The sequence below is a fragment of the Urtica dioica genome, chromosome 3, assembly GCF_054948205.1.
Source record: "Urtica dioica subsp. dioica isolate 48M chromosome 3, U.dioica_male_clone48M_v1_H2, whole genome shotgun sequence".
In the NCBI taxonomy this organism is placed as follows: domain Eukaryota; kingdom Viridiplantae; phylum Streptophyta; class Magnoliopsida; order Rosales; family Urticaceae; genus Urtica; species Urtica dioica.
Window position 1 is genome coordinate 49,635,621 of NC_142758.1, and position 14,103 is coordinate 49,649,723.

Genomic DNA, 14,103 nt, shown 5'->3' on the forward strand with positions numbered 1-14,103 from the left:
AACACCTATAGCGTGTTAATTTCGTGGGCCGTTTGAGACGAAGCCTAGTCCACGCAAAGGTCATAATAGAAAGTTCTCAAGAAAAAGAAAATCTGTTCAGAGAGAGGAGCGAAATTTTCCCGCCTTTTATCTGCAACTCTCACAGTAGAAGCTTTCGAAACCCTAGAAAACGCGCGCACTAGAGAGAGAGAGAGAGAGAGAGAGAGAGAGAGAGGCATGGAAGACGAAATCAAAGAAGAGTTCAGCAAAAATAGGTTCGAACTTGATGACGAGGAAGAAATTCTCAATAAATGTAAGCTTTTAATTCGATGTCCCTGTCTGTCCATCAATGTCGATTTCCAATTTTCCGAAAATCGGAGCTTTTAGATGCTAAGAAGTCGAGAATCTCTTTGATCCAGGCCTTACCTTCTGTATAAATTACAATCTCAAGCCCTCGGATCTGGTCTCAAGCTGGGAAATTTACTATCTCAACAGGTTTATCTCTCACTCGTTTGCATATTATGATCGTCTAGTATTTTCTAGGCGAATGTGATCTGACTTTTGAAGTAATGATTTTCTATCAGGCAATTGGGTGAACAGACTGTGCAAAATGCCGAAATGGATGGGTTTTTGGTGCATTTACAGAATGAGCAGAAAGAAGCTTCCATTAAGGAAGAACCGAGCGGTTTGCATATCTACTCAAGCAAAGATGTGGACATGTAAGCAATGATAATATAATAGTAGTAACTTATAGGATTTGAATATGTGGAAATGTGTTTTGAATCTGTCAAATATTGGGGTTTATGTATATAGGATTTTGAATGATGAATTTGGAGACGCGAAAGAAGATGTCCCTGTAACTCCGACGCGCGATAACGACTCGGAGCCGTTTGATTCTACGCCCAATACAAACGGAAAAAGTTATTACTCTGCAGGGAAGCCGTCGAAACTCGTCACGCCTTTTGGGCAGCGAACCCAAAAGTTGGTGGTGAAATTCAGCGCCAACAATGTGCCCGACTCAGAGAATGGGACAAGGGAACTTGAGCTTCGGGATCGCCAAGATGAAGATGATGTTATCAGGAAGGTTCAACCTGGTAGAAAGTGTTCTCTGACGGTCCATAGTTCGAAACCCGAAACTGGGTGTAGGTTCATGTATGATAGGATTGAAGACAGGGTACGTGGCATATCTTAATATGTACACATTTAAAAAAAAATTAATCTAAATTTGTTGTTTGGATTATAGTTCAATGCACTTGAAAGGCGAATCCAAAAGCACTCGGCTGGGTTTTCTTCGTCTAAGCTGTACGAGGAACCGGTAGATCCTACAGTTTCTTCTCAGGTACGTGCAATGTACTTAGTTATCTAGAGTTTGTACTTTCAGAATCTAGTTTTCAATCATGGAATTAGGGGGTTTTAATTATGCAATCAGGTTTTTAAAATATGCAATTGTATTATTCCTAATTTAGATTATTTAATTAGGGTTTAATCATATAATTAGGGTTAGGGTCTTTGGTCTATTTAAGAGATCTCCGCTTAATGAGAAAAATAGTCAATAATCAATCACAAAAAAGTTGTCTCTCTAAAGAGGGGAGACTAAGCTTTGTGAAAGATTGGCAAAGCTCGTGTTTCGAGATCAAATCCCGGGTTGTAACAGTATGCAGACTGAACCGGTATAAGTCAGATTCTGGATTGTAATGCTGTCTCAACATGATATCTGTTTGCAACTAGTTGGCTTTAAATGTGTTTTTTCTCATTCAATTTGAACTCCGCAGCTCAACGGAAGCTATGATATAACGGTTTCAACTAATTGACTGTTTCAGAAAGGCATCTTTGCTGTGGGCATGATCTGTTGTGACGGAGAAGGGCGTTTGAATGAGAAGTCCGCTTTGTTGCAGAGCAGGTAAAGAGACTCGTTTCGTATGTCGAGAGTGATTCCATTGTCTTTTCCAATGATGTAGTTGAAAAAGACAATAATCTTTTTCTTAGCTAAATTATTATATTTCGTTCAATGATGTTTAGTGTCGAGCATTCTGGAGGGCAACGAGTTCGTCTGGAGTTACAAAACTTGGACCAATTTTCAATCTTTCCGGGCCAGGTCGACATTTTTTTTTATGACAAACCGCGTTTGATGCTTATTTTTTCGAACTTCATACTTTACATCAAAGCCAAACCTCAACGGACTTGTTCAAACAGGTAATAGGTCTTCAAGGGAACAATCCCAGTGGACACTGCTTCATAGCTTCAAAAGTACTAGACTTTATCCCTTTACCCGATACGAGCGATGCGAATCTGCAACCAACAAAGAAGATAGCTTTGGATAAGGAGATTCAATCCGACTATCAGCCAAATACACTGCCAGAACTTTCAGTGGTACGATATAGCTTTGCCGTCATTTAATGGTCATAACTACTTCCGGTCCCAATTGAATCTTGGTATAAATCTGATGACTGCTTCATATAAAGCTGTTAGACCATAGCTGATAGCTCATTACTGGTAACGGTCCATATTTACATCATCTCTCGTTACATGCTGATAAGATTCTGTGTATTTCATTACTAACAAAATAGGTAAAAGCAAAGACAGATACAAGATAATAGCACCAGGAATAGTTATTTAGATTATTTAAGCTATTTAACTATGTTTAGATTGATAGGTTATGACTTTTAATATTTATTTATGTGATTTGAATTAATTAAATAGGATTAAGGTTTGAGTAACTAGGTTTGGACCTGTTCCATTAGGTTTTAATCTTTGGTCTACTTAAGAGGCCTTAAGATCAATTACAAAAAACTTAGTCTCTCAAAAGGGGAGTTAAAATCTGAGATTGACAAATTCCCATCACGAGATCAAGATCCGGGTCATAACAGCTTGTTCTCTCTTCTAAAGAAAACAACCCTATCTACATAATCTCTCTCAATAGTTACATGCCTTGTTTACTTCAAGCAGATAATAGCATCGGGCCCGTTCACCACAACAGACAATTTATACTTTGAGCCTCTCGTTGAGTTGTTAGCTTATGCAAAGAAGAAACCCCCTCAGCTTCTTATTTTGGTAAGCGTATTAAATATTCAAGTAAAGTCGAATTTAAGAAACTCAACACATGGTTTATCGATGGAGACGTACCGAGTTTATTTATTAATCATTATAGAATGACATGCATTTTGCAGCTGGGACCATTTGTTGATTCCGAACACCCAGAGATCGAGAAAGGAATCGTCGACAAGAGTTTCGACGAAATTTTCCATTTTGAAGTTCTCAAAAGGGTAAGTAAGCATTTATTCAAGTGATCTAAATTTATTTCAACACAGAATAGTGTTTATTATTTCTTTTTTTTTATCGTTGCAGTTGCAAGATTATGCAGAGTGCGTGGGCTCTCAAGCTCGAGTGATTATAGTTCCATCAATACGAGACGCTAATCACGACTTTGTGTTCCCTCAGGTAGATTTATTGAGTGCTGTGCCTAAGTGAGTGTGTGTATATATATATATAACTGACATACTATCATCATTCTCTTAATTATGCAGCCACCTTTTGATATACAACCTCCTGATCTCAAACATCAGGTAATCTGGGCTTGTTTAGTTGATCATATTCGATAATTACACTATTACAATTCTTTCTTATCTCTCTTTAACACTATTTCTCAGATCACCAGTCTCACAAATCCTGGGATTTTCGAAGCAAATCAGGTACGATAAACGAACAAAGGAAAAGAAAAATAAAAGCCCAGAATCTATCACGCAGATTGAAATATCGATTTACTTATCTTCAGCTCGTAGTATTCATCATGATTTAGAAAGATGGAGCTTTGCCAACATGATGTTAGGAACTAGATATTGAGGGGTGTTATAATAATTAGTTGATAAGTTAGGGGTTAATATAGAATACTTAGGAAGCATATTAGCCTATAAACAAGGGAGATTAAGAGGGAAAAAAACATGAAAATGGTATTAGATTTTGAGTTGGGAATATATCGGAGACTGGAGAGCACCGACCTCTCTGAAAGTCTGATATCACCATTCTATTTCCCATCGTTTATATCTCAGTTGATACAAAAAAAAAAAAAAAAATACCAGGGCATATCACATGTATGAGCAAATAAATCCTCTAAAAAATATTATATCTTTCCAAATTTTGCATTCCAGGTCAAGATCGGTTGCTGCTCGGTGGACGTTCTGAAACATCTAAGCGGAGAAGAAATCTCGAGGAACCCGAAAGACGGAGGACCGATCGATCGGATGGGTAGGCTAGTGAACCATATTCTCGGCCAACGCAGGTGCGTTTAGTCATTGAAAAAAAAAGCGTGCCGTGTCGAATTTATATCTATTTATTTACTTATTGAATGTACTCGATATACATACGGTACAGCTTCTATCCATTGTATCCCCCGGCAGAAGGTGTTCCGTTGGATTTTTCGCTCGCCCCCGAAGCTCTCGAAATCTCATTGGTCCCCAATATCCTCATCGTACCCTCGGACACAAAGTATTTTCTAAAGGCAAGTATACATGATAGCCTAAAGCTTTAATCTTCGTCGCCTTTTTTATTTTTATTAATTTTTTTACTATTCGACTTAAAAAACGCAGGTCTTGTCTCTCGGTGGAAGCGGCGAAGGAGAAGAAGAGCAAACTAAGTGTATTTGCATCAACCCGGGTAGACTATCTAAGGGAGAAGGAGGCGGTACTTTTGTAGAGCTCAACTATTTCGGAAAACCCGACGCTATGAACGCTTCGATCATAAGCATTTAATTTATAAATCTTGGGTTAGATATAAATTAAAAATAAACTTCCAAGGCATGTCCTAGTTCAATCTCGCTTTAGGTCGTATAACTTAGTACGAAGAATTCGAAGATTGTGTTCCAAGCATAGGCTCTAACATTGTAAGTCTGCTTTGACTGAGATCAAGTTTCTTCACATTTGTTTGTGTCTGTATAGTCATTCTTTATCATCATAATCACTGTTTGTTTGTTGTAATAGTAGTAATTTTTTTTTTTTTTTTTTTTAAATAACTGGTTTGTAAACTCTATTTTTAGATTCACTTTCACCCATGATGAGCATCAAATTCATTCACAATACTGGTTTGCGAACATATCAACCCTATACACAATACAATAATTATAAAAAAAACATTTATATACTTCGACTATGTAATATGTGTTGACCTAATTATAATGAATATTCTAGTAGCTAGAAAGAAAGAAAAAAAAATTGAAAAGAATTTAATTCACGTCTTCTTCAACTCTTTGATTCTCTTGTCCTGAAACCACTGAACCCAATGAACGGAGACCCAAAGAACGCTGACCAATATAGCCGTAGAGATCACAGCCAACCAAGAAACCCAAGCCCACGTGGGAATGACGTCACTTCCGGCGAAAGCGAAGCCCATCTTCACCGCGAGCGCCGGTCCGAGAACCACCCTGAAGACGGAGTAGAGCGCGTAGAACCTCGGCGCGAGGAAATCCCTCGCCCTGGCCGCGGCGTGGGAGCCACGCGCGGTCGACGCGAGTCCGGCGAGAGCCCACGCGTTCTGGCACGCGCTGGTCGCCTCGGCCAGGACGAGTAGGCCCAGGAGCCCCGCGGCGCCTCGGCCAACCGCGAAGCGACACGTGGCGAAGACGTAGAGCGTGGCGAGGTGGTGGAGGATGAAGAGGAGGTCCGCAGGGAAGAAGAGCGCGTAGTGGATCAGGTCCAGAGCGAAGTAGGCCTTGCTGTAGTCGAGGACGGAGTTCTGATCGCCTGTGTTCGCGGACACGAGGGTTGATGACGTGGCGAAGAGGGAGTGGAGGGCCATTAAAACGACGGGCGTTCCGTGGGCGAGTGAGACGAGGCAGCTTGAAGCTTCGGCGACGTGTTTCGGACCCCAGTTTCGGAAAACGACAAAGTAGCCGAAGAGGTATACGAGGACGAACATAGAGAAGAATGTTGGTACTTGTGTTTCAGTCTCCATGAAATTTTTTTTTTTTTTTTTTTTTTTTTTAAGGGCTCGAGAGATTGATATATAGGAGAGCGAATGAATATGAAACCTTTTTTATCTTTTGGGGAATTTAAACCCGTCACGTTTGCTTGTAAAGGACTTTATCGGACTGTTTAAATAGGGAACTTTTTTTTTTTTAAGAATGATAGTGTGGCTATGGACGGTGATTAATTAGAGATTTGACGTGGAAATTCAATAGGATTTAGACTCTTTGACTCGGATTTTCTTAGTTTAAAAATATGTTTTGGGATAATTCCTAAACTTTTGAGTTGGACTACCTATTCGGAGAGTACGCCTCATATTCTTGGTTATCATTATGGTATATTCGAATATTTTATTGTGATTTGATTTGGGTTGCTGTTGGACTCAAAATTTATGCTAGAATGAGAAAAATAATATTCCATGAGAACTTAGGTCAAAATACAATCACTAATACAAAAAAATTGGTTTCTACATGGAAGTGTCAAAATTTTTAAAAAATACAACCTGATGGACATAAATCTTTTATGTTTTTTTAAAAAAACTGCATATGATACAATCGTATGCAACGACAAATAATTAACTTATGAATTTCTCAATTAACTTGGTTTACAATGGCATTTTTGTCCATCAAACATGTTTACTATTTTTGAAATAGTAAACAAATTTGATGTATTGATAATTTTTTTTCCCCAAATTTCTCTATTCCTTTATGGTTTTCTTTGCTTCTTAATTGACTCGAAAAAAAAAACAAAAACAAAACTGTTTATGTTACAAAGAAAAAAAAAGACAAAAAATGGTCCAGATTCCAAGCTCCATGGACTATTGGTATATATTCTTTTAACGTTTACTATTTATCTTTCTCTCATCCTTTCCAGAATTACATAGTCAAACCAAATTCTTAAAAGGAAACATATTTCAGACCATACTATAAAGAAGCATTGTTGTTTGCAACCAAACTGTAAAGAAGAAAAGATGATCCTAATAATGAATCTCCACAACATGAAATTCTGATATATCTATTATTCTATTACTAGACCATTCCTCCATCAATGGTCACCACCTGCAAAAATATAAGATTTTAAGTTCTAAAAAAACAACATAGATACTCTAAAACACGAAACGATTGATGATTAAAAGAGAAGAAATTCAAAACCTGTCCGGTTATGTAACTTGCTGCGGAGTCGAGGGCCAAGAATTCCACCAGCCCGGCAACTTCTTCTGGTTGCCCATATCTACCTGAAGTCATATATAAACGTCGAAATCGATAGACACGAATATTTAATTATTTTTGCTGCGATGTCATGTGAAGAGCTCGAGGTTCTCCGAGACTCACCTAGTGGAATTGTCTCAAGAATTTTCTTCTCCACATCATCTCCGAGCTTGGCGGTCATGTCTGATGCAATGAATCCAGGTGCAACAGCGTTAACCTGAAAGCAAAATCGAGGGAATTTTTTAATTTCAAGGGAAGATATTAAAAGGCGAGGAAATGATAAGCCTTACGTTGATGTTTCGACTGGAATACTCTTTTGCGACGCTCTTTGTCAGGCCAATCACTCCTGCTTTTGCAGCACTGTAATTAGCTTGCCCGACATTTCCAACTAGACCAACAACCGAGGTTATATTGATGATCCTTCCCTGAAAGATGTTTTTTTTTTTTTTTTTTTTTTTTTTTTTTCAAAACGGCTAATCGTACTAACATGTGAAACTAAAGACAGAAGACAATTTTCTACTAGGGAAAACACTGAATGCTCCGGGTACTTTTGGAAAAAGTGACCCGTACTCTTTTACCTTTTTCTTCTTCGCCATTATTTTGGCCGCCGCTTGTGTGCAGAGAAATACGCCGGTCAGATTCAGATCGATAACCTCTTGCCATTGTTGTTTCTTCATCCTCATCAACAAGCCATCCCTGGTGATCCCTGAAACAATTTAATTTTTTTTTTTTCAAAATTGAGTTACGAGACACTGAAAGTGAGACGAAATCCAACAGAGTGTGAAATAAGAAGTTCCAATAACCTGCGTTGTTTATCAATACATCAACGGTTCCCCAAGCATCCAATACCTTGCCGATGGAAGAAACGAAGCGCATCACGAGACAGCACATATAAACGCTAATAAACTTTAAATGAAACAGAATATTCACTTACAGTTTTCATCATTGCTTCAACATCGGCTTCTTTGGAAACGTCGCCTCCAAAAGCGATGGCCTGTCCACCGAGTTCCTCAATCTGTAAAATACAGCCAGAGGCGAGGGACATAATCAATAACATAGTAGCTACAGAGCTTCGCGTCTTCTAAAATCGGAATATCCCAAGCCTTCTCTCATGGAATCGGGTCTATTTTCAACAAGCACGGGCAAAAGAATCCCACAGCAAAGAACTTCAAACAATTAGAAGAAAAAAAACAGTTCATCATATCTCAAAATCTTCAAGCCTATACAATAATACTACAGCACGAGAATAAAATTTCTAGAAAGCTGAAAACTGGACAAGTTTATAGCCATAGTTTCATTAGGTATAGCAAAATAGCCAATTGAGAGTAGTGCGACTTTTAATCCTGCCTCGATTAATTTTAATCCAGCTTTCATAAAACTTACATTATGTCTTTATAATTCGTTGGAATTAAATTTAATCCAGCCTAGATTAATCTTACTTTGGCTAGTTTACTTATAGTTGACAAACTATGACTATTTTGCAAAAGCTTAAGTTCTATTTGGCTATATAGCCGCTTGACCCTTTATGAGCCCAATAAGCGATAAATCACCAGTGAACTAAGATAAATCTGTTGAGATAATAAACACTAGTGCTTCACTACTTAACAGTACTCAATGTCACTAACCTCTCTAGCAACTTCCTCGGCCTCCTTCGATGAACTAGCATAGTTAACCAGTACCTGAAAACCATGCCCACATCAACAGCCACAAGGACATGGACGTAATTTCCATCCCTAACAAACACAATCGACAAGTAAACGAGCGAAACCCGAACTAGTGAGAGGTCACGAACCTTACAGCCAGCTTTTCCCAACGCCAAGGCCGTGGCTCTACCGATGCCTCTCGAGGCCCCGGTCACGATGACTACCGGCACTTCTGAGTCCCGGGTTTTCGCGGTGATCGTTTCTTCCCGAGTGTATATCTGAGCTCTTACTTTACCATTTCCTAATAAAACCCTCATTATTAACAAGATCTTCAGATTTAAGAAACTCTAGCCTCTCAAACAAAGCCCTGATGGCAAAAACTATTCTAATTTCAAAATTCAAACAATCGCAAAATAAGCAGGAGAGAAACACGAAGGAACCGAACAACGAAAGTGAAAACATAGCTTTATTAGGGGAGAGAGAGAGAGAGAGAGAGAGAGAGAGAGAGAGAGAAGATGAACTCGTATTACCAGACGAAGCAAGAGATCTCTTGGACTTGCACTGAAGACCGTTAACGTGGCTCTGAAGCAGAGACGATCGAGCGCCACCGATTATCGGAAACCATCTCTGAGTGAGGAAAGCTCTCCGATCGGCTAAAGATCCGAATTCTTCCGAAGAACCGGCAGGTCGGGGAACGATGAAGTTTAATTCGGCAAAAGCAGCCATGAAAAGAAACTTGTGACGAGAATTTCGAAACCCTAGAAATGGAAGAATATATAAAAGCTAGAGAGAGATAGAGAGGCTAGTTGATGAATTTATTCGATGTCGCGGCTTTGGAAACTCCGAAGGGAGAGAGATTTTTGGCGATGAGACTTATGAGAAAACTTCGTACTATTTTTTTTTTCGCGCTAAAATTTTGTGTATTGACGTTAATACCCTTCCTTTCAAAGGTATTCATCGCGCAAGCCATTCACTTTAAAAGGTTCGATCAGGGGTAGATCGGTAAGCCTTTAAATTTGTTATAAATGCCTAAAAATTAATTAAAAGCCTTCAACAACGTTTTAAAATCATATCTTTTTGCACAAAAAGTCATTATTGTCACCCTTTTTCTTTTATTACCTTTAAGTTTCCAATTTTAATTAGTGTTCTAACTTCTAATTCACTTCCCAAATTATTGAAAGAGATCGAAAGTGTATTAGTTATTTTTATAACGTTTATAGAGTTAGCTTAGCTCACAAGTTAACTCTGTATTTGTTGTCGTTTGTTTCTTTTAAGTCGTTTATTAAAAATAGACTTAGTTAACATAGTTAGCCCACGTGGCAATCTTCTTGTACCTATTGGCTGATACTAAAGCCAAACTGGATATCATTACTGTACGAACATTCCAAGATCTTCTTCTCCGATCTCTCATGAGGTTTTCTTTCATTTGCAATCTCACTATCAATACTCTCTTGTTCAATACATATTTATACGAATTTCTCTCTCTATCCTCGATAAACAATATCAACTAACTTAGCAATACGAGAAGATGGGAAGAAGAGTAGTAATTAACAAGTGAGTTGAGCTATGGAAAGAATAAATGAATATTTTGATACTAAATTTAAATAAATTTTTAACAAAACAAAATGGGTCCAAAATCTAAATTTTACCCATGAGACATAAAACAAAAAAACATGTCACATGGGTAAGATTTCAATGCAAAAGTACTACTGATTTTATGCATATTTAACCTAACATCAAGTAGAATGAAATTAAAGAAATAAAAGGTTTGTTGCTAAATATAGATAATATTTTAACATGATCAAAATGGGTACAAAACCTAAATTTTACCCATGTGACATAGAAAGGGAAAAAAAATACATGTCACATGGGTAAAATTACAATACAAAAGTACTACTGATTTTATGCTTATAAAACCTGACATTAAGTATAGTTTGTTACTGGACCCATTTCACAGGCCCAACAACACATGAGTGACTCGTGAACATAAATAATGATGTGGAATTTTCTCAAAACGATTGATTATCAGCTAAACATACAACTTTGCAATTCAAGCACAGAACTCATAATACTTGAAGCTCTACGTAAAGCTCCCAAGAATCTTTTTTAGCTAGAATCTTCAACACTAAAAAGCTCATAAACAACAGATTATCAAGCCGTTTTCTGGGGTGATTTCTTGGAATTATTCTTCTTACGGCGTATCTTCACCAAAGCATTTCCCAAATCCTGATTAACAACAAAAAAAGAAGAAAAAAAAAACGCAATTTAGGGATTTTCAATAATAAAAAAATGGAAGAAGAACATGAAAGGCTTTCAATCATTCCCACAATAAATAAAACAGAGGAAATATATAAATGAAAAAGACGGTCAATCATTATGTCGGCTAGTTGAACTCCTATCGAAAACAAGGTTTCAATTGATTTGGGATAACAAGTTTCTGTCTTTCTATTAAATGGCTAATAACAGTTTATCCAATATTCTAATTGAAATTAGTTGGCTTGGCCTTTTCATTCAATCTACTATTGAAAACTCCTTCAATCAAGTTTTTGCAGGTAATGCCAAGCTATCAAAACTTGGCAGAGATGAAATCATTCGCGAAACTTGAATCGCTATACACTTTTGCCTTTCTTTCGTCTTAGAATAGGCGAAACATGTCAATCCTAATCGATGAGCGTAAGAACGACAATTCACCAACAAGCACACAAAGGACTACAATTCTTATCAAGAACTTTATGAGCTTTTTATGTATTATCACTTTTTTACTCTCTCGCCCCCTTTATTTTTAGTTATGTAGCTATCACAACAGAAAAAGAAAAAGGAAATGAACGAAAAAATTCATTAGTTTCAGAGACATCAATGATTACCTGCATTGGATCCTTTTCAGATGGCTTTGTGGTCCAAAGATCCTCTAAATTGTAATACTCTCTGGCATTCTCATCAAGAGCATGAATCACCACTTTACCTGAACAAATCAAACTACAGATATATAAACAAATAACTAGTTTTAAAAGAAAAAGGAAAAAGAAAAAGAACAGTCTGATCTTTCAATTCAATCTCAGCAGAGTCTGTAATCACTGTGTTAATCTCAATCACTACCTAAGCTTAAAATCCGTGATCGGTAATTAGTACACACAAAGCCTTAGAGAAATCACACAATACCAGAGTCGATGACGATCCATTTCCCTCCTTCTTGTCCTTCAACACTCGGAAGCACAATTCTCGAAGCTCCTTTTTGCTTCTGCTTAACCTGTTCATCCCCAAAATCAACCACCAATTACTCAAAGCACCAAAATCAACACGGAATATACGGCAAAGACTGAAACTCCGTCGAACATTCCCAATCTAAGCTAATCCCATTCCCAAATAAAACGAAAGCTTCGAAAACCCTAGAAATGAGAAACGAAACAAAAACAAACCTGCCTTGTAAATTAGGGCTTGAGCGATGTTCTTGACGTGCCAGGTCGACCTTCCGGTGGCGATGACGGTGTGATCGGCCCAGTCGCAGTGCCTCGCCGCCGGTAACACCTTGACATTGTCAGCCCTAACGTCGCTCAGAATCTTCTCGACTTCGCTGAGATCAAGAAGCCCCGCGCTGCAGGATATGGCGGCGGAGGAAGAAGGAGAAGAAGAGAAGGCCTGGTTTGAGCTCTGAAACCCTAGCTTCCATCGCTGAAGAATCGGAGAAGAAGCGGAGAGAGAGCAGGATTTCGACCGTAGAACCGCCAACATTGAATCACAGCTCTGCTGAACTAAAACACGACGACCGTTTCCTTTTTTTTTTTCTTTTTTTAAAAATGAAAACACAACATCGATGTCGTTTCAAATCCGCTCTATCTTGAGATTTGGATGCTTCTTTTTCTTTTTTTCTTTTTTTTTTTTAAATAGAAGTGCTTTAATGCTAATTTAAATTTGATATTAAACTAATGACTTTTTTATATGAGAAACGTATTCAAGTCTATCATTTTATAAAAAGAATGAACAATTTTTGGGATTTTTTTTTTATGATTATTGAATGAACAATCTATGATTTTTTTTTTTCATACAAATTTACTAGCATTGTCTTATTGAGAGGCGAAAAGCGGGTGTGAATCGGGGAGTGAGTCACTGCTAAAGCGCGCGAGCCGAGGTGGATTTGTTGATAGTGATCTATAAGATAAGGACAATGATTCGTGTGTCATGTGACATGTTGGATCCCCATGTAGAGCCGCATCGCGGATCCTCTAAGTGACCCTTTGTCGCTACGTATCGACTGTGTGAATTCACTGTACGAGCTTATCGTGTGGTTATTTGTGTGTCGCATGAACCTCGTCGTGCAGGTTTACCGAGTGGAACGTGTCTTACATACCTTGCAAATGACCTTTGTCGTGGAGGCTTATCGTGTTGCCCTTTCGGAGAAATGGTTGGAGAACCAAAAAAAACTTGTTTGGGACGAACCTCATAATTCAAACCCGCCGAGAATTACGAGTATAATAAGTTGGAACTATCGTGGGATTGGGAATCAACGTTCAACCCAGCTCATTAAAGAGATTGTGTCTCGTAAGAAGCCCAAATTTATTTTTCTATGCGAGACTATTTGTGACACGAGGGAAGTTTATAGATTGAGGAGAATATTGGGTTTTGAAGGCCTTTTCGTAGTTGGGCCTAATGGGCGCTCTGGATGTATATCACTATTATGGAGATGAAAAGAAGTGGTGTGGGTGGTGGGCTCGTCGAATAAACATATCGATGCGTTGGTGAATAATGATAATGGAATATCATGGAGGCTGCTTGCGATTTACAGCAAATCGAATAGAGGATTGCGGCAGCTCACTTGGAATCTGATGAAGATCTTGAAGGAACGTAATGAAGCAGGATGACAAACACAATGGCCGGGCTTACCCAAATCGGCTTATTGAGGGTTTCTCTCGGGTGATTAGAGCTTCCGAACAGGTGGATATGGAGCTAAAGGGATATCCTTTCACGTGAGATGAAGGGAGAGATACGCCCAAGTTTATTGAGTTTCGATTAGACCGTATCGTGGAGAACAATTTTTCTAAGGGCAGTATTAATCAACCTCGAGTCTTCCCCATCAGATCACAGCCACATCTTTGTTGACACGAAAGACAAGGAAATGATAGTGAACAAGGCCAAGTTCTGTTTCGAAAACGCGTCGCTCAGAGAGAAGGCGTGTTTGTAGATTATTGACTCATCGTGGGAGGCGTCGAGGGGACAGAGATTTGGAGAGAGGTTAAAAATGTGTGGTGCGTCTCTTTCTGAATAGGGGAATGATTTCACGGGTAATTTCCCTAAGAGGATTAGGCAGAGTCGTTTGAGCATGAT

At 38.4% G+C, this 14,103-nt stretch overlaps 3 protein-coding genes and 1 pseudogene across 4 annotated transcripts; 1 reads left to right on the forward strand and 3 right to left on the reverse strand.

Annotated features, from left to right (window-relative positions):
- Positions 1 to 98: 98 nt before the first annotated feature.
- POLA2 (DNA polymerase alpha 2) lies at positions 99 to 4,965 on the forward strand. Its single transcript, XM_089609476.1, has 16 exons — positions 99 to 292; positions 399 to 474; positions 564 to 698; positions 793 to 1,153; positions 1,223 to 1,318; positions 1,800 to 1,879; positions 1,999 to 2,074; positions 2,173 to 2,349; positions 2,926 to 3,030; positions 3,147 to 3,242; positions 3,325 to 3,417; positions 3,504 to 3,542; positions 3,627 to 3,668; positions 4,125 to 4,255; positions 4,348 to 4,474; positions 4,563 to 4,965. Exons 1-16 carry the CDS (start codon positions 217 to 219, stop codon positions 4,722 to 4,724), a joined length of 1,872 nt encoding a protein of 623 aa, XP_089465602.1. The 5' UTR covers positions 99 to 216; the 3' UTR covers positions 4,725 to 4,965.
- Positions 4,966 to 5,023: 58 nt separating this feature from the next.
- LOC149403509 (TLC domain-containing protein At5g14285 pseudogene) lies at positions 5,024 to 6,085 on the reverse strand (annotated as a pseudogene).
- Positions 6,086 to 6,632: 547 nt separating this feature from the next.
- Positions 6,633 to 9,609, reverse strand: LOC149403510 (3-oxoacyl-[acyl-carrier-protein] reductase 4-like). Of its 2 annotated transcripts, none has more exons than XM_089609526.1 (10): positions 9,315 to 9,609; positions 8,934 to 9,073; positions 8,767 to 8,820; positions 8,076 to 8,156; positions 7,945 to 7,990; positions 7,720 to 7,847; positions 7,432 to 7,566; positions 7,265 to 7,358; positions 7,085 to 7,167; positions 6,633 to 6,991 (listed from the first exon to the last, which is right to left on the reverse strand). In XM_089609526.1, exons 1-10 carry the CDS (start codon positions 9,508 to 9,510, stop codon positions 6,962 to 6,964), a joined length of 987 nt encoding a protein of 328 aa, XP_089465652.1. In that variant the 5' UTR covers positions 9,511 to 9,609; the 3' UTR covers positions 6,633 to 6,961. The 2 variants fall into 2 exon arrangements, with proteins under 2 accessions (XP_089465652.1, XP_089465650.1); XM_089609524.1 differs by having other exon boundaries at positions 6,634 to 6,991; positions 8,934 to 9,085.
- A 1,158-nt stretch (positions 9,610 to 10,767) lies between these two features.
- Positions 10,768 to 12,587, reverse strand: LOC149403511 (Lojap-related protein). Its single transcript, XM_089609527.1, has 4 exons — positions 12,205 to 12,587; positions 11,944 to 12,031; positions 11,649 to 11,746; positions 10,768 to 11,010 (listed from the first exon to the last, which is right to left on the reverse strand). The coding sequence occupies exons 1-4, from the start codon at positions 12,511 to 12,513 to the stop codon at positions 10,936 to 10,938; spliced, it is 570 nt and encodes a 189-aa protein (XP_089465653.1). The 5' UTR covers positions 12,514 to 12,587; the 3' UTR covers positions 10,768 to 10,935.
- Between the last annotated feature and the right edge of the window lie 1,516 nt (positions 12,588 to 14,103).